The following is a 19,081-nucleotide window of genomic DNA, read 5'->3' on the forward strand; positions in this document are numbered from 1 at the left end:
AATCAACTTGCACAAAACCAGCCACAGAAAAATAACACATTATGTACATGACAGATTTCTTATAGGAAAAAATGCAAGTGAGAGGACAGTGGGACCACATTTTTATAGTACTGAAAGAAAAAAACCTGTCAACTTAGAATTCTATACCCAGCAAAAAACATATATATTTCAAAAATGAAGGTGAAAAACTTTTTCAGACATACAAAAGCTAAAATAATTCATCACCAGTAAGCCTGCACTATAAAAAATATCAAAAAAAATTCTTCAAGCAGAATACCAGATAAATGGATATACACAATGGAACGAAGAGCTACAGGAATGATAATGGAAAAATACGTTAAGATTTATTTAAATCTTCTTAAAAGAGAATCTGTTTTAACAAAAACAATACAGTGTCAGATTTATACATATATAAACGTAAATTTATAAACAGCACAGCCTCTAGCAAATCAGGGTCTGGGAGGAAAGGTAAGATATATCAGGAACTAAAGCTGTAACTTGAGATAAACTACAGTTTTATAGAAATTATAAATACTACATACAACTCTAACAATTAATCTGAAAGACAGAGGAAATGGCTGACTTTTTTAGAAAGATATAAATTATCCAATTTGACTCCTGAGAAAGTAGAAAACCCAAATAGATCAATAACCATAAAGGAAACTGAGATGGGAATGAGTTACTTCTAAGACGCTGATAGTTTTATAAATGAGTTCAACAAGTCTTAAAGAAACAGATAATCCATATATTATTCAAATTTTTACCAGCGCATTAAAAAAATATAAGCTTATCAACTCATTCTACAAAACTAGAACCACTAATTCCAAAACCAAACTAAGATATATTTAAAAGAATACCTCATGAATACAGATCCAAAACGTCTTTAAAATTTAAAAAATAGCTCTACCATGTGAGGGCACAGTGAGGAGGCAGCCATCTGCACAAGAGATACCTCACCAGGGAGCTGGCAAGCACCTTGATTTGGATTTCCCAGCCTCAAGAGCTGTGAGAAATAAATATTTTAAGCAAAAAATAAAAAAATAAAAAAAATTGAAAAATAGAATTCTAGAGTATATTAAAGGCACAATATATTGTGATAGTTTTAATAATAGGATGCAATAATGGCTCAGGGTTAGAAAATCTATTTTTTAAAAAGTTTTCTATGTTGAAGCCTTTTTTAATTAATTTGATGTGTTCATTCATTCGTCAAAAATTTATCGTCATATATATCTATATATATAGATAGATATCTATAAATGTATCTACCTAGATAGATATACATGCAAGCCAGGCACTGGATACTGTGAATCCAGGGGTGAATAGATATGGTCTCTGCCTTTGAGCTACCTAGAGCTACAAATAAAAAGAATATTAAAATATATAAAGGCTATGACAAGAGAAATACAGGGTACTATGGGAATACATAAATCCGTACTTAAACATTAGAGTGCTGTTGGCATAATCCTGTTGAGATGGTTGCCCACTCTAGGATGGTGGCTGTTGACATAAGGAGCATGGGCCTGAACATAATCAGAAAGTGGTATAGAAAGTTTATGGTTGATTGGATGGGGAAGGGTGGAGTCAAAGATTCTTTGAGAGGATCTTAATGTGTGTTATGTATAAAAGGATAAAATAAGGGTCAAATAAGTTTGGGAAATACAAGGTTAAGTATAAACAGCTTTCTTTACTATAGTACTTGTCAGCAGCTTTGTGGTGCTGTTCTTTGTCATTCTCTACTAGAAAGTGACAGTGCTAATACATAATGTTTACCAAACCTTTGATTACAGAACCTTACTTTGCACACTCTGGAACACACTCTGGGAAAACTGCCCTCCCACAGTCTCCTCCATTCTACTGCTGTAGCTCACAATACCTAGGTGAATTGTCTTACCAACTGTATTCAATTCTTTGATGCTGTCTTTTTCTACCCCTTTACACAGTACATTTAGTTTGGTTACTTTCAACTGGGTTAGACCGAAGTGAAAGAGATTCATTGGAACTTCACAAGAGGTGCCCTCAAAGCCATTAAAAAAAATATTCTGAATCAGGATCACCTGTGAATCAATACGAAAGAAATTGAACCACAAATAAGTGGCAATAAAGCAGTATTAATTTTTGTTAATATCTACAAATGCTACTGAATAAATTTTTATATCAGATACCTGAAAGTAACAGGCTCATTTGGAAACAAATCCTTGTATTAAACTGCTTAAGTAAACAGTTTTGATCTTAATGCTCTATGTTGAGTAGTTGGATAGCTCCATTTACCTAAAGAGAAAAATGATATGCATTTATAAACAGAGAAAACCTGAATGTACATAAACTCCTAGAGACCAGGGAGATTAAATTAGCTTACAATGCTTACAACTATAATCCATGTGTCACTGAAAATCTGATTCTAAAATATTAAATTCAGTATGTACAAAAGGTGTATTTCAAGATACTCTAAAGAACAGACATTCTTAACAGCAGGAAATCACTGAATAAAAGTATGGTGCTAACTTTTTGTGTACGTTTCTATCATGACATCAAAAAAATAAGACACACCCCTCCTTTTTGTTTTCAATATATTAAAAAGTAACAGTACAAATGCTGTAGTTAATATTAAAAAGGATCCAAATATTTCAAGGAATGAATTTTTATAAACAAGTTCTACAACGAAAGGAAAACAGTATCTTCACACATAAAAGTTTTGTTAAACAAGATTTAAAAAATGTTTAAATCTAAAGTGTTTAAGACTAAACTCTTTCAAACGTTCAACTAAAAAGGCAACCTGTACAATCCTCATAAAATGTGCCCTTCTACACATGCGCTGGGCACTTTGAAAATGGTAAATTTTTAAAGTTTGAGTGATAGAGGCAGCACTTAAAGGCTTTGTGAAACTTTTTCCAAATAAGTATACTTCCAGTAAACCATTTTACCATTTTATCGGACTGTATATTTAGATTTCTGCTGTTCCTGAAAAGGAGGGTTTTACATTAACACTGTATTTTTAATGTTAAAAAATACATTTAGAGAAATTTAACTTCCTGAGTGACTTCAGTCATACATCAAACATGATTTAATAAGGAAATTCTAAAATTTTAGAATGAAATAGCATGTACAGGCTTACACTAACTTGAATGTTTTCCATTACATACACCAAAATCTGATTCACTAACAAGCAGGTTCTTGCAAAAAAGATAACAGATAATGAAAATATTTGCTTTACAATGCAACCAGTCCATAATACAAACCTCCCTCAATTGTCTAAAACAATTAGTAATTGTGGCACTTCTTTTGCATAAAACCCTTTCCTCTTCATAAAACCCTGAGGTGAAAGGTTATTAATGTAAAAACTAGAACCACAATTCTTCTCATTTCTATTAGACTATAGCTATAGGTTTTAAAATTTTTATAAAGAAATGTAGCAACTTGTAAAGGTCCTCTGTACAGTTTTAACAAAACATTCCCAGACCAAGCTAGCGGAAATGGCCTAGAATGACCCTATAAAAACAATGTCCTTTGAACACTTGTTAGTGTCGAGATGAATGCCATTTTCCAGCTCTACTGTCTCTTCTGTTATCATAGTCATGGCCCCAGCCATCGTGATTCCTATCTTCATAGAAGAAATCATCTCTGCTTCCTCGGTAATGATGGTCAGACCCATGATCAGTGTAACGCTGTTCACGGTTGTAATGTCTATCTGCTAAGTACGGATGAGAATTCTGTCTGACTTGACGCTGTGATGAAGGTGTATCTTGGCGCCACTGAGAGCTCGAAGACTGGTTAAAAGTATGATTATGTGACTGAACTGATGGGGAAAATCCTGACTGATCGAGATGTGGAGAACCGTATTTCCCACTATATGACATCTGTCTCAAAACATTGTTCATCTGAGGGAAGAGAAAGAGAAAATGTTAACTGTAAATATTTACAGATATCAAAGCCAATAGATATTTGGTCACAGTTAATCAGATAATGATGGAAAAGCAAAATCACTCTTGCCTAGAGGAATCTTAAGTTAAACATAACTAAAAGTAGTACAATAGCTTCATTCATCCCAATGTACACCTACAAGATTGGTGTACATTTAACTACTACTCCTTGCCCTCAGGAATGCAACTTAGAAGGGAAGAAGTCATACAAAATGACTATAATGTGAATCACTGTGGGATGAACATAAACAGCCATGAGCTCAGTATTATTAGGAAAGGCTTCATGAAGGTGGCATATGATCTGAGTATTAAAAGTATGAATGGAATATTCTAAGGAAAATATTTTTTTGCGGGGGGGAAGTATGCAAAGGAAAAGAAATTGCACAAACAAAAGTAACAGGGAAACACAGAATGGGTTAATAGACTACCAAGTAAATTCTGGCTGACACAGGTTATAGATCTCATAGTGAATGGATGGTAAGACTAAGAAGCTTTACTGGAATCAAACGACTGAAGTGCCTACTAAGCAGGCTCGAGAACTCTGACTTTATCTTGCAAACAATGAAAACTCAAACTGCCAGGAAAAGAAGCAAAACAGAGTTATAATATTAATTCTGAAATGGTGTGTGGGATGGACTAGTGAGGAAAAAATGGAGACAAGTAGTGACTGACTAGAATAGTGGTTCCCAAATTCTATCTGTGGCTAGATATTAGCCAAAGATGACTTTCTTTAATGGCATACAGTAAAATGAAATAAAGAAACAATATGTAGGTAAAAGTTGGCATCCTTTTATATAGCTCTTAACTTTACTATATTCCACTCTTATATTTTTATTTTGTAGACCTATGAAATTCAAAAGCCTAGGAACCACAAGCCAAGATTGTAATTTGGGCAAAGAAAATAAAATAAATGTAAAAAAAAAGAAAAGAAAAAAATGAAAGACTTGACAACTGGAAGGAAACAAACATGCAACAGTAAAATATACCTAAAATTTTAAGCTTAATCTTATGGTGATATTATAGAAAAATGGAACATTAAAGAGGGAGCTGGTCTAAAAGACTCCAGTATATTAAAGTATTAAAAATTAAGGAGAATATATGATTAAAAAGTCACTCAGCATAAGTTCCAAGAATATCAGAGAATGAATTTCCAATATTTGGAACACATACACACACAAACACCACCCCAACAATGGTTGAAAAATACAAATGTTAAATGCAGTTCTTCTACCTATCTTCAATCTTTAAATATATATTTCATGCCAGTGAAAACTAAAATCTACAAAGATCTACAAAGATCATGCAAGTCAAACCAAAATTTAAGAAGTTAAGAATTATCTGAACAGGGGCAGCCGGATGGTTCTGTTGGTTAGAGCGTGAGCTCTTAACAACAAGGTTGCCAGTTCGATTCCTACATGGGCCAGTGAACTGCACTCTCCACAATTAGATTGAAAACAATGGCTTGAGCTTGGAGCTGAGCCACTGGTGGGCGATTTGCTCAGTGGTTAGAGCCTGGTGCTCATACCACCAAGGTCGCGGGTTCCATTCCCACATGGGCCCATGAGAAATAACAGGTTTGAGGTTGGAGCAGAGCCACTGGTGGGCAGCTGGTTGGCTCAGCGGTTAGAGCATGGTGCTCATAACACTAAGGTTGCCAGTTCGAGTCCCACGTGGACCAGTGAGCTGTGCCCTCTACAACCAGATTGAAAACGACTTAATTTGGAGCTGAGCTGCACCCCCCAAAACTAGATTGAAAAAATGACTTGACATCCTGGAAAAACACACTGTTCCCCAATATCCCCCAATAATAAAAAATAAATAAAAATTAAAAAGAATTGTCTGAACATTTTAACTAAGTGTAATTTTTTTTTTAAGCAACTCAAGTTGAAAAAAATCAACGTACTACTGCTTGTCTCTGAAAATTTTCTGGAGAAGAGAAAGATCTCTGATTTACTTGCGTTGATGGAGTCATGTTATCCACAGTCCTTTCATACCTGCAAAAAATAAGAAAACCAACATATAATCATTTATTGAACAAGTATTTACCACATACCAATAAGCAAGACATAACTCTCAAAGGTAGAAAAGAACAAGACAAACAAGGTTACCTGCTTTCATGGAGGTGCTAAGTAAGCTCATAAGTGATATACTGAATGACTAAAGAGCAAGAGAGAGATAAAGGATTCTAGGTTAGCTTGGCTGGTCAGGGATGGCCTTTTTAAAGAGACATTTGAAGCGAGAGCTGAATATTTTACCTGGAGGAAGAACATTCCACCTGAGGGAAAGACTAATGCAGAGGTGAGCAAACCATAGCCTGTGGGCCAAATCGTCCTTGTAAACAGTTTTAGTGGAACATGGCCATGCTTTCTTGTTTTTGTATTATCTATGTAGCGCTACAATGGCAGAGAAAGAAACTGTATGGCCTGCAATGTGTAGAATATTAACTATCTGGTCCTTTATGGAAAAAAAATCGTCAATGCCTGGGCTAGTGCAAAGGCCTAGATTGAGAACTAAAATGAAAAGGATTTGACCAATTACATATGACAGATGAGGGACAGAAGAAATAAAAAATAAAATCTAGATTTTTTAGCTTGAGCAACTAGGCAGACACACACTGAGACAGGAAAAAAAACAGGTTTTGAAGAGTAAGGAATTAGGGGTCTGCAACATAAATGGAATATTAATTTTAAGAAGTTATACCTTACTCCTCAGTTGCGAAAGAGGTAACTTGCTGCACAGAAAATCTCACTTAGAAAATGTTGTAATTTTATTTTAAAATATGCCCTTGAAATCAAATTATCAATTAATTTGCTTATAGTTTAGATCTTTTTGAGTTTTCTTAAATCAGTGACATATCTGTATGTGAAGGCAGTAAAAACTGTAATTTTACTTGTATGAAAATAATGTACACTCTAGGCTTTGATTAAAACTAAAGTACTTACTTGCATATTTTTTCCCCAAGAAATTCTAAGTGGGGGTTAAAAGCTTTTTTCCTCCACCTAAGATACCTTTCAAGTTTCCATAAAAGTGGATGGAGATGCTCCAAATTTCAACTGTACTAAGAAATTTGTAAACACAATTAATTTCAGCTGGTAAGAAAGGATGCTAAGCAGGTACCTTTTTTACACTATTGCTTTGTTACAATTTTACCTTCCAATATCTTTTCATATCCATCCATTTCTCTCCAGCTCTTGGCACTACCCTAATCCAAATCAGCAACCTAACCCCAATTAATTTCCTTGCTATCTTGCTACATACTAATACCAATACCTAATACCAATAGCTTCCTAACTGGTCTATTTTCACCCTTGTCCTTCCAATCCATTCTCCCACTGCAACCAGTTCTTTAAAATACAAACCTGTTCCTATTACTACGCTACTGAAAACATTTCAATGTCTCCCTACAGTTCTTAGGGTAAAATTCCAAAATCCAGATTATAGCCTATAAGAAAGACTGTATCATCCAGCCTCTATCTAATTCACCAATATCATCCACTACTCTCCATTTCTCATTCATTATGATCTAGGTACAATGTACTCTTTCAGGTCCTCATTCATTTATATCTTCTCTCCTTGTTAAAACTTTCTCCAAGCACTTTCTACTCCTTCGTTTGAGAACTTATTGTAGTAATTAAACAGGTAGTCATCTAAACTTTAAGCTCCATTAGGCAGCACGCATATCATAAGCTGGACTTGATCACACTGCCTGGGTTTGGACCCCTGCCCACTGCTTAGGAGCAGTTCGACTTGAGCAAGTTAACCTCCATTCCTCATATACAAAGAAGAGATAATAATCTTCCCTACCTCATAAGACTGCTGTGAGGAATAAATGAGATCATAAATGCAAAACCTTGGTAAAAAAAACCCGACATATGACAGGTATTTAACTTTCTTGAATGAAGCCTATTATGATTGATAAATAGTTCTATGGATATACCAGGAAAAAAACTATCCCTGGTAAAATATCAGCCTCCCCAATTTCATTTACTTAAATAAGATTAAGTAAATATTCACATGGTCTCTTTTCTAACCCTCAGGGACTGGAACGGATTTTAGAGATTATTTAATTCAACTTCTTTTCCCTTACAAATGGAAGGATGGGACCAGGCTCAAGATTTTACAATTGGTAGAGGCAGACCTAGAATCCACCTCTAGAATTCTTAGTCCAGTAGCTTGCTTACTAATAGGTATTTTTAAGCTGCCAATAACAACCAATTAGTGGTCATAAAACTAATTTGAATTTTTAAAAGAAAGTAACAGGGAAAACTGAGTTTCCTGCAAGTAATCAGGGTAAGGAATGCTTTGAGAAATTTTGTTTCAGTTATATATATATATATATTTCTGCAAATGAACATAAACATAGTTATACATGTATCTATTTTAAGGGTACTATATATAATGTGTATGTCTATAGTCCCCTTAGAATAGATGCATATGTAACTATAATTCAACATATCACTTCTAAGCCTTTTGGCTAAGATCAGTTGTAATTTAACATAGAAAATAATATAGAAGAATAAAGAGGTAGGAACATAAAGAAGAAAACCAATCACTCATGCATTGAGATCACTACCTAAAAAACATTCCTTACAAATGACTTTAACAATAGCTGAGAAATATTACCTGCTAGGAGATGTGGAGGTGGGGCTTGAATTTCCAACATGATGCTGGGGATATGACAAACTAACATCCTGTGAGGCATGGCTACTTCCTAAAATGAAATCATTTGAAAAATTCTTCTTGATAGAAAATTTAATTTGAAAGTGTCTCCCCCACCCTAAATCACTCCAAAAAGGTACATATAGGCTAAAAGAGAAAAACTCAAATTTTAGCAGACTGCTTTACAGTTTCATCAGAGTAAAAATTCTAAGTGTTTAATAACACATATATCAAAAACAAACGGTCCCGAATAAGGTAATATCCAATGTATAAATATCCATTCTGGCCATAATATTCTGATCCTCACACTAAATTGTAAGACTGGATACATGAAATTTCATCCTCACATGATCAAGAATCAAAATTTATAAAAGTAAATTACAAAGCAGCCAGGAAGAGTATTTTCGGAAAATAATCCTTGCTCCCTTCAGAACCTGAATCCAAACCCAAGTCTTTCTAACAATATAAACTCAGTTCTAAAATTACAACTTTCAAAACCCATGCTGTCAATGTTACCCATCTTCAGGGGTACTATTTACTATTCACAAAGCTCAAAGTATTTTCACCCGAAACAGATTCTTTAAAACTGAATAATAAAATTAAAAACAAACAAAGCAGCAAATAATCCCTTTTCCCGAACAAAATATCACTGAATAGTTACCGGATCTAAACTGAATTTTGATGGGCCTTCCAAAAAGTTTGATTCCATTAAGTAGATTCATTGCATAAGGAACAGATACTTCATGCTTGAAATTCACAAATGCAAATTGTTTTGGTTTACCATCCTTATCTTTTGGAATTTTCACTTTTATTACTGGCCCAGCCTATAGAAAAAAAAGTTTACAATTTAAATAAGGCAATTTCAGGAAAACACTCAAATTTTACAAAGTTTAAAAATAACAAATGTAATCAGGAATTCTAAAAAATAAACACAGATTCCCACCTCGATTAGAACAAAGGTACTCAGATATAACTGAAGATTAGATTAATTTATTTAGGGAAGGGAGTCCATGAGGAACTAGAAACACAATCACAGAATTTACATTTCTCAGCACTTTATGACTTCAGCAAGGTGACCAACATCCATCACTTTCCCACTCCATGGAAACTAAAGTGTATTAGAAACAAGAAAAAGTGGTTTTCTTGAACCAAAAATTCACTTTTGATCGATTAATCAAACATCAGTTGTGGAAGGATGGAACTGGAGGGTACAGACTACTTAGAATTTTTAACACATTTTAATACAGAAACACAGTGCTGCTTTTCTACGGAGTATTTGAGTCTATTTTAATGTTGCAATTTTATAAGAAACTTAAGTGGAAAACAGATACTAAGAAATTGAAATATAATTTGTCAATCAGATAAATCAAAGACAAAGTATCCTAAGGGGAAGATGCAAGAAGGAAGAATAGAAAAAAAACACTACTCTATTTAAATGTCTAATCACTATGCTGTACACCTGAAACTAATGATAGTGCATGTTAACTGTAATTTTAAAAATTTTTAATTAACTTAGAAAGAAACCAGAAACACTGCTTAAAGACGAACCCACATGTATTATGTCCCTTTAGGACCCCTGAATATTTATGTCGGGAACGCTTCACTGAGTATCCCTCCACCACCTTTAGTCCTCACTTTGGCATGAACTAACTAGGTTTTTTAAAAATAAGGCGACACCCAGCGAACGCCTTTCTAAGTGCGACCTTCAGCCTCAACCGGCCCACCTGTCGGATGCCTGGACTGATAGCCAAGCTTGCGCGAAAAAAGCCAGGAGGAGCGATGGGCCGCCCCCAAGAGACCGGAAAACGAAAAGAAAAGTCTGATCCCAGCCGCTTACCTGGTGGAAAAGCTCGAAAAGGAGCTCCTCGGTCACTTTAGTTTCAAGGTTGCCCACAAAAAGAGTGCGATCCGCTTCCGCTGCCGCCGCCCCCATCTCAGCGTCGCCCCCTCCCAAAAAAGGCCTAAGGGTCGTCGCCAATGCACCTACTGCGCACTCTCTGAAACCTACGTCCTCGCGCTCCCAGGCGTCACTGACGTAAACGTCAATCACGCTCGCTCTCGGTCGGCGTCGACGTGCGCTGACGCACTGCGCATGCTCGCGAGGAGAACGCTCAAAGGCGGCTTCATGATCCGCTGCGACTCTGGTTATGGGTCGCGGTGTATTTGGTCCCGGTGTCCGAGACGGGCTGAATTGATCTGTGGAGCGGCGGAGGGCCTACTTTGACTGAGGGACATCACAAACACAGCGGGTAGTATTTGAAGATGGCCCTAAATTATGTGTCCATGTCTGCCGGCGATCAAGGAAACAGAGTGGCCTACGGCTCTTACCACGGCGACTTCAGCCGGTCGGCCTCAGCGTTGGCAATGTTCTCTGGAGACAGCTTTCTCGTTACCTGGCCCGAAGCCGTTCGTCCAGAACCTACTCCCCGGCAGGCGGTGCGGCCCAGCGTTGGGACCGAGAGCCGGCGGGCGACGGGTGGCAGCTGGAGACCAACGCACTTTATAAAGGGAAGGGACCCTGAGGGGCGGATCCGAAACTGTCAAGCGAGATTCTCACCCTACCCGACCCCTGGGGTTAAACTCGATCCCCTAAGAAGCGGCTGTAACAGCATTTGATTGCATTTGGAGGTTTTCGTCTTAAAATGAACACCTCCCTCCTCCAGTTAATTAGCTCGTTAACAAGGCCTCTCTAAAATCCTTTCTTGATGCAGCCGCAGTCTTATTTTTAGAGGGGTGTATTTTTGTTTTAATATTAAAAAACTTAGGAATCCTGTTAATATAGCCTAGCACAAAGGAAAATGTTACTGTTGCTGAACTCAGATGGTTTTAAGCGGCCAGAATGATTAGTTCAGGAAGAGGTGGAAGAGATTTTTTTCCTTAGGTGGTCACAAAGCTGCGCCAGTGGCACCACCCTTCCCAGAGGTCAGCAGTCCTTTTATTCACCCTCTGTGCACTGCGTTCAAACAATGGATCCAAATTTCTGCTTCCCACAAGTCTTACCTCCCGTTCCTGGCAGATTCTCCTACCTTGAGACTTGTAATTGAGCTTCCTTAACTGCCTGCCTTTCTACCTCAGACTGTTCCCTTTACCTGTACTTCTGTTGGTGAAAAGGAAATGCTGCAATTTATTACCCTGGTTTATCTTTCCTCCTATGGCCCAATAATCCTATTACCTTGTTTTTAACATTTACCCTCTTCCGTTTTCCATCTCCCTCCACTTTTTCTTTAGGAATATCTACAATCTTCAACCTTAACCATACTAAAAACAAAAACAAAAAAAAACTTAAACCTTGCTACTCTTTCAAATTATCAAACCAATTTACATTTCTTTCTTTGTCAAAGGCTCCAAATGAATTTTTATACTTTTATTGGTTATTTTATTACGTGCATTCAATCTCAGCTTCCTTAATCAGAATCTATTCTCCCAAAATTAACAAAACATGGAAACATTAGATCTTCTCTGTGGTAAGCACTGTGGAGGAACTTGACACAGTCGTGCCATCAAGGAGACCAACATGTATACTGTAGATGGAGAGGCCAGTAATAGGTAATCACCACACGGGACTGTTATTAGGTGAGGTGATAATAAGCACTGCTTTCAGTGGTTTTCCATAATACTGCGCTCGCTGGTTCTTCTGTTCCCTGGCTGATCACTCCTTACTGGCTAATACATTTTTGTTTTCCCAACCATACATTCCCCCAAGGTTTAAAGGCTGGTATTAAGGAGAAGTTAGTGATTTTGCAAGTGCCACCTCTTTATGTAAGCAAGTAGACTAGCTTTTTCGCGATGGACTCTTGTCTGTAATTATGTTCAGACAGCACAGGTACCACACAGAACTGAATTACTAGAACTACATCTTAAGAAGAATGTTGATAAACCACGGAGCTTCCATAAGAGTGATGACTATAGTAAGAGTTCTAGAAGTCAGGTCATAGGAAAAATGTTTGAAAGAAAATAATAGCTACCTTTTATTGAGTGCTATGTGTAACACAATGTGCTAAGGGCTTTTATTCAATGTTTATTTAGGTATTTGTTGAGAACTTGGCCTGCTACTACCTGTGCAAGGCACTAAGAATAAAGTTGTGAAGAAGCTAGATAAGGTCTCTGCTTTTATGGAGCTTTATATATGTCATTTAATTCTCAAAACAGCCCATAAGAGAGGTATTATACTTTTTTTTTCCTCTGAGAAACATAGGCACAAAAAGATGAAGTAAACTTTTCAAGGTCATACAGCAGGTAAATGATAGAACCTTGCAGCCTTTCAACCCAGGTTCCTCCTTGGAACCATGGAACCCAAATAATTATTTGAGTGACTATTTTCTCAATTCTCCCAAAAATAGTATATAACTAGTATTCTAGATCTCTAAAAAGATGTTAATTCATAATACTATATAGTGGATTCCTTAGGCTGGGCATTATGATAATCTGTGGTTGAGAAGGGAATCCCAAACCTATATTCTAAGAGTTTTAAACTGGGAAGGAATAATAGAATTAAGGCTGAAGGTAAGGATTTTCATAAAACTTAGAGATGTCTAATAGTGGAAAATACCACCTCACAAGGTAATGAATTAACTGCCCCACCTTCAGAAGAGGCTGAAAATCCTGTCAAATCCTGTGAAATAGGACTTGCTGACTTCTTCAGTTCTTTCCCATTTAACCTATAATTCTATCCTTTAAAAAATAAATGGTTAAAATTGGAAATGGAGACTTGGAGGATGAGAAGAGAAAAATGAGTTATAATACATAGGATGACCATATTTACTGTGCAACCCAGGACACCAGAGTGGAAGAGGATATTATCAATTAAGGTGGGGCAACAGGCATAAATAGGGCTGTATTAGGCAGATGGGTCGGATTATATAACCCTAGCAGAGGATACAGTATTAAATATGGCTTTGAAGCATGTTCCTTAGCTTCAGGGAAAGAAGGCTGAGATTTGTCAGCAAAGAAATGAAAATCTAGCATAAAAGTACACAAGAGGAAGGGAGGACACAGTGGGAGTGACTGCATTTCTGTTTCTTCTGGCATGGCGTCATCAGGAGTAGGGCTTTGACTGAATATGTGCATATGTGCCAGAAAAGTAAATGGTGTGAAAAAGAAACTCAAGTGTGTTTTATTTGACAAGAGTAGAAACTTGTTGACATAAATGCGCCATCATTTTATGTAATGAATGTCTAAATTCTCCCTGTTCTTAACATCTGCACTAGTGTCCAATTTACATTGTGCTCCTAGAGTCACATAGACTCTATTGTGGAAGCAAGAACCAATATAAACCCCTTTCAATGAAATTACATGAAGCAAGGATAACTTTTCCCAAGAGCAGTCCACTTTATTAAAAATCTGTATGTTAATATACAAAATGAATTTTTATTTAATGTCAGTGGTTAAGTGTAGCATGATGTTATTCCAATATAGATGAATTTTCTAAGAGTAATACAAAAAAAAAATTCCAAAGAATTAATACTGTGTGTTTTTAGAAAAACATTGTAACTTCCATATTTATTTTATTGCCCCTTATTTATTATATCATACTAAGCAACAGACCAGCATTAGAATATTTACTTCCTCTACTCATTAGCACTAAAACTTTTTAAAACAATGCCCATTTGGGATATAGAAAAAAAGGAAGCCAATGAGATTGTTTCCATTAGTAGCAAGATTTGGTTATAAGGCTAACTGTAAGAGGGGTAACTTGGAAGGATGAAAAGAAAGGCGGGAGAACAGACCTACTGGAAGGAAGGGTAAGTACACTTGTAATGGTCAAAGGCTCAACTCTCTGGCAAGCAAAATTAATTGTATGTCTTTCATTCCGTTAGTGAATCTATCCAGATCCCACTCTGCTGCATTTTTCTTCCCAATGTCCATAAAAAGTATCCTCATTTTCCTAGCAAACCAAATGTATAAGTTTGAACACCTATGACTCCATACCACCTATTACCTGTGCCCATTACCGATTTCCATTCAATTGTAAGTCCTGCCCATATATCTCCACAGTGTATTTATGTTGTTTCTATAATCACTTTTATCACCTGAACTTTATTTTCCTGGACATTTAGCCTGTTTTGTTTGCCTCTGTCTCTCTACATCCTAAATGTACATAGATTCCAGACTAATGAGCCTAAAACATGTCTCTGATCACGTAATTACCACCCCAGTGTTTCCCATTGTATATGCCACGGAACCTCCACTGGAAATACAAGATACTCCTCTGGAAAAAGGCAAGAGGGGATGGCCAAATGGCTCAGTTGGTTAGAGCACAAGCTCTCAACAACAAGGTTGCCGGTTCAATTCCTGCATGGGATGGTGGGCTGCGCCCCCCCCCTCCCCACACACAACTAAAGATTGAAAATGGCGACTAGACTTGGAGTTGAGCTGCGCCCTCCACAACTAGATCAAAGGACAATGCCTTGGAGCTGATGGGCCCCGGAGAAACACCCTATTCCCCAATAAAAAGTTTTTTTTAAAAATTCATCTTTGAAAAAAAAGGCAAGAGGTCAATAAATTTGAAAGTGATGCATAGGGATTCATAATTTGTAATAATATGTTAAAGTTTCTGATAATTCCTTTAGAAAAAGAAGCGATTTGGATTTTAGCTAGTGTTTCACAAGTGTATTTGTCCATAACTTTAATATTTTGCATGCTACCTATCTTCCTGAGGAATCTCAGTTCCACAGAAACAATTAGAAATGCTGTCTACTTAAAAAGCGCCATTTGCTCCCCACTTCAGTTATTAGAGATGGATTTTTAGTCTGGCAGTATTTAGTTTTCAGAATGTTATTAGTAAGGCAAATTGGTGGGTTTCCTATGTTACGGTTTAGAAAGGTTCAACCCCATCTTTATTCAACATGATGACTGGTACCCATCAATGTCTTTGGTGAGTGGGTGGGAGAAGGGAGGCAAGCATGCAGCTGCAGATTCCCCAGCCACTGAGGATCAAGGCTGGCATTGTTGCTAATGAAAACCATTAGGAACAATCCTGATGAATACAGGCAGATGCAACTATTTCTTAAGCATGCTAATAATGCAATGTGTTTTGTTCTTTGTTTTTTTTAAATAATGGTTTGCTTCACTATTATCTCACTGGAATATCTGAATGCAGCCCTACTTCAAATACACTTCTAAATCAGAGAAGAATAATTGCCTTCAGCTTCGCAAAGACCTGAGAGTAACTGAAGCAATGCAACTGTAAAAAATTACGCACTCCATAAACAGACTTTCCATAACCTGACCAAACTATATTGCCAGCCCTCTTTCCTATTCACGATTTCCCCTGTTGGTTACAGCTCTTTTCTGCCTCTGTGTCTGTGCCTTTCCTAGGCCCTTGAACTAAACTGCTTGTCCTCATTTTCTGCCCCCTAGATTGGTCAAAGTTCTTTGCATTGCAATGGATACACCCATTTTAATAAGGTTAAGCAAAAATGGGCTCTGTTGACTCACAGAGCTGGAAAAGTGTGATGAATATCTGATATTCTGTCTACCTAGCAACTATCATCTATAACAACACCTCAGTTTTCCTTTCCTTGAAGCCTCTTACCTCATAATATGTTCATATATTTGGGGTGAGACTTCACACCTAACTCCAGGAATTGAGGTATAATCTATGTCTTATCTCCCCTACTACATTGAAGCTCCCTGGGGACAGGTGACTCATCTCAATTTATATTTGTACCTACCAAGTACCCAACAAGTGGATATTTAATGAATTCCTGCTAAATAAATGAATGAATGTCACAGATAGGCTGTCTCTCTTTGGAGTCAAAATCCAAAAATGGAATATTCCAGGAAGGCAAGGGCAGGAATTGTAGTCTCTTTGGTCTAAAATGATCCAGTTGCCTTGACAGATACTAAGTGTAATGGAAGACAATTCAAGTTCTGTTTAAAGGTTTACTTCAATTTGAAATCAATCTGCCTCTGGGAACATAACCTAAAGATAGCTCCTAATCCAAGCTGTGGACAAATATTTATGCACATAAATGTTTAATGCATTTAGAACTTTCCCTATGCATAATAAAAAAATATGGAAATTATATATCCAAAATAGATGATGGGTAAAGAAAAAAAATGAGTGCTTACTACATGTCAGGTTGCTACTAATCACTTTCAGAAGAGCTATTTTATTTAATCCTCACAATTATTTATGATGGGTTGACAAACTTTTTCTGTAAAAAGTCAGATAGTAAATATATTAGACTTTGTAGTCCAAGAGGAAAAATTGGTATTATGTAGGTACTTATATAACAAGAGAGAAAACACATTTCCACAAAACTTGTGTTGATGAATTTTAAAATACACAATTTTTTTTTGTAATGCTAGTACTATTAATACTTTTTTGGAGAATAACATGTTGCTTAACTGCGGTTCAAAGTTAGTGTTCCCTATCAAAATCAATGGCACATGTTCATCTGTTAATGCTGATTTTTAATGAGATTTTATGTATTTTATCTTTGAAAAGTCTGAAATTTTCTTTTCATAGGTACTGCCAAATACTGATACTAGTCCATGAGCACATGGTTTTAACTGAGCATATTCATTGGAAGGCATTTATACAAAATCTATTCTTTTGAATACTTGCCATTTAGCATGTTGGTACATAGCAGTTTAATGGCTTCCAATTGAAATTTAGATGGAAACCCCTCAACTGCGCAGTTAAATGGATGTTTGAGACGGGGTGGGGGGTTGGGGGGGGATAGTGCCCACGCCCCCCAATGGCGGCTGTCCTCTGACCCTGGCCCCGAGACTACACAACTCAGTCTCTTCCTGTGTGTCTCTGGAGTCTCCTAAGCTACAGTTCGTCCTCTGGAGCCCAGGCAGCCATCCCACGGGGACACTCAAGCAACCCTAGGAAGAGATTTATGTGGCAAGAAACTGTGGCCTCCTGTGAACAACCAGCACAACTTGCCAGGGACATGAGTAAACCATCTTGGAAGAGGATCCTCTAGCCCCACTCAGGCCTTCATGTGACAGCAGCCCCAATTGATATCTTGACTGTGACCATATGAGACCCTGAGCCAAAGCCACTCAGCTAAGCTGTTTCCAGATGCCTGACCTTCAGAAAACGTGAGATAAATGTTTATTTTCAACATTAAAAAAAGGTGGATTTTTGCGATGGAATTTTTTTTTTTTTTTTTTTTTTTTGGTATCTACATCCAGGTCCAAAAGATGCTGTTGGAACTATAGTTTGAGTATGGAGATCTTGCTTTTTAAGTTAATAACAGTACATACAGAAGTATATTAACCAGCTTGAGATTACTTGTGATTCAAACAATGTCAGTTGCTGAAATAACTTTACCACAGTATGTTTGGTATGTAAGCACTGTTATGCCTTATAGCTTTAGGTTTAATTCATTGAGAAATATAATCAAGCCTGCAGAAAAAGCTAACTTCCAAAGCCATTTATAGTTTGATAACAGTAGTCAAAGGCAGGTCTTCCAACCACTTAAAAATGTACGAACCATTCTTAGATGGAAGGCTGTAAAAAAAAAAAAAAAAAAAAAAAGGCAAACGGCTGGATTTGATCTGCATGACTTAGTTCGCAGAGAATTTTAGTAACTATCTGAGTGCACAAAACTAGTGGTGGAGTAGGGATTCAGATTTGATCAGGCAACCTGGCCTCAGAGCCCGTAACTCAGTGACTATGCTGTAATACTGGCAGCTGGTAGCCAAATCTAGAGTAGGGTTTTCTGTGGCTTGCAGTTTTTTGTTATTGTTTCTACAACAATAACATTATACAATAATGTTATTAAGCATTATACAATAATGTTATAAATATATATTAAGCATTATACAATAATGTATACAAAACAATGCAACTAAAGTGCAACCAATACCTGTGTACTTAGCACCCAACTTAAAATACTGTTCCACTCTTAAAATCCCTTCTGTTTACTCTATTTTGATAACCTGTGCTCACATCACTTCTTCCCACCTGATGTAATCACTGTCCTGAATTTGGTGTTTTGCATTCCCTGCTTTATCTTTTAAAATTACTTTCATTACATGTGTATCCCTAGTATATCTCTAAGAATAACATGGAATTGTTTTACCTGTTTTAAAACGATATAAATGGTATTATACTACACATACTTTTCTGTAGCTAACTTATTTTCTCCACTTGATTTTGCCAGCACATGTTTAAAAACAAAACTAAATTTCAATGCCTTTTAGTGGGATATACATATTCAGTTACCATTAAATATGGAGTTTTAGTAACGTAGGAATTTGTGTGATATTGTGTTAAAATGACATGTTATATATGACAAAAACTGGATATAAAATTGTATGTATTATATACTCTAACCTATAGGAACAAAATATGTATAGAAAATTCTACAAGTAATTTTGCCAAAATGTTATTTTTGGTTGTGGCATTTTGTGTGATTTGAAGTATATGCTGATTATATTTTTCTGAATTTGTAAAATTATTTTTATCAGAAAATATTTTTAAAAAATTTAAATCATCTGTAAAATATTTTAATAAGGCCATTGTTCCTCTTTATTCTTTAATC

General features: G+C 36.4%; 2 protein-coding genes across 3 annotated transcripts; one reads left to right on the forward strand and one right to left on the reverse strand.

Annotated features, from left to right (window-relative positions):
* Positions 1–319: 319 nt before the first annotated feature.
* Positions 320–10,671, reverse strand: RBM7 (RNA binding motif protein 7). Of its 2 annotated transcripts, none has more exons than XM_019753339.2 (5): positions 10,414–10,671; positions 9,238–9,400; positions 8,541–8,628; positions 5,872–5,911; positions 320–3,875 (listed from the first exon to the last, which is right to left on the reverse strand). In XM_019753339.2, the coding sequence occupies exons 1-5, from the start codon at positions 10,507–10,509 to the stop codon at positions 3,516–3,518; spliced, it is 747 nt and encodes a 248-aa protein (XP_019608898.1). In that variant the 5' UTR covers positions 10,510–10,671; the 3' UTR covers positions 320–3,515. The 2 variants fall into 2 exon arrangements, with proteins under 2 accessions (XP_019608898.1, XP_019608897.1); XM_019753338.2 differs by having other exon boundaries at positions 5,821–5,911.
* A 5-nt stretch (positions 10,672–10,676) lies between these two features.
* On the forward strand, positions 10,677–11,274 carry LG06H11orf71 (linkage group 06 C11orf71 homolog). The gene has a single exon (XM_019753341.2). It carries the CDS (start codon positions 10,839–10,841, stop codon positions 11,190–11,192), a length of 354 nt encoding a protein of 117 aa, XP_019608900.2. The 5' UTR covers positions 10,677–10,838; the 3' UTR covers positions 11,193–11,274.
* The last annotated feature ends 7,807 nt before the right edge of the window (positions 11,275–19,081 follow it).

The sequence above is a fragment of the Rhinolophus sinicus genome, linkage group LG06 (genome assembly GCF_036562045.2).
Source record: "Rhinolophus sinicus isolate RSC01 linkage group LG06, ASM3656204v1, whole genome shotgun sequence".
In the NCBI taxonomy this organism is placed as follows: domain Eukaryota; kingdom Metazoa; phylum Chordata; class Mammalia; order Chiroptera; family Rhinolophidae; genus Rhinolophus; species Rhinolophus sinicus.

What these genes read in the sequence shown, in the direction of transcription:
- LG06H11orf71 (XM_019753341.2), top strand. Translation starts at nt 10,839, where the DNA reads ATGGCCCTAAATTATGTGTCCATGTCTGCCGGCGATCAAGGAAACAGA.
- RBM7 (XM_019753338.2), bottom strand. Translation starts at nt 10,509, where the DNA reads ATGGGGGCGGCGGCAGCGGAAGCGGATCGCACTCTTTTTGTGGGCAAC. An exon ending in CAAAATTCAGTTTAGATCCG is followed by an intron (nt 8,629 to 9,237) that starts GTAACTATTCAG and finishes ATTTCATTTTAG; the next exon opens with GAAGTAGCCATGCCTCACAG. An exon ending in ATTTTCAGAGACAAGCAGTA is followed by an intron (nt 3,876 to 5,820) that starts GTACGTTGATTT and finishes CTCTTCCCTCAG; the next exon opens with ATGAACAATGTTTTGAGACA.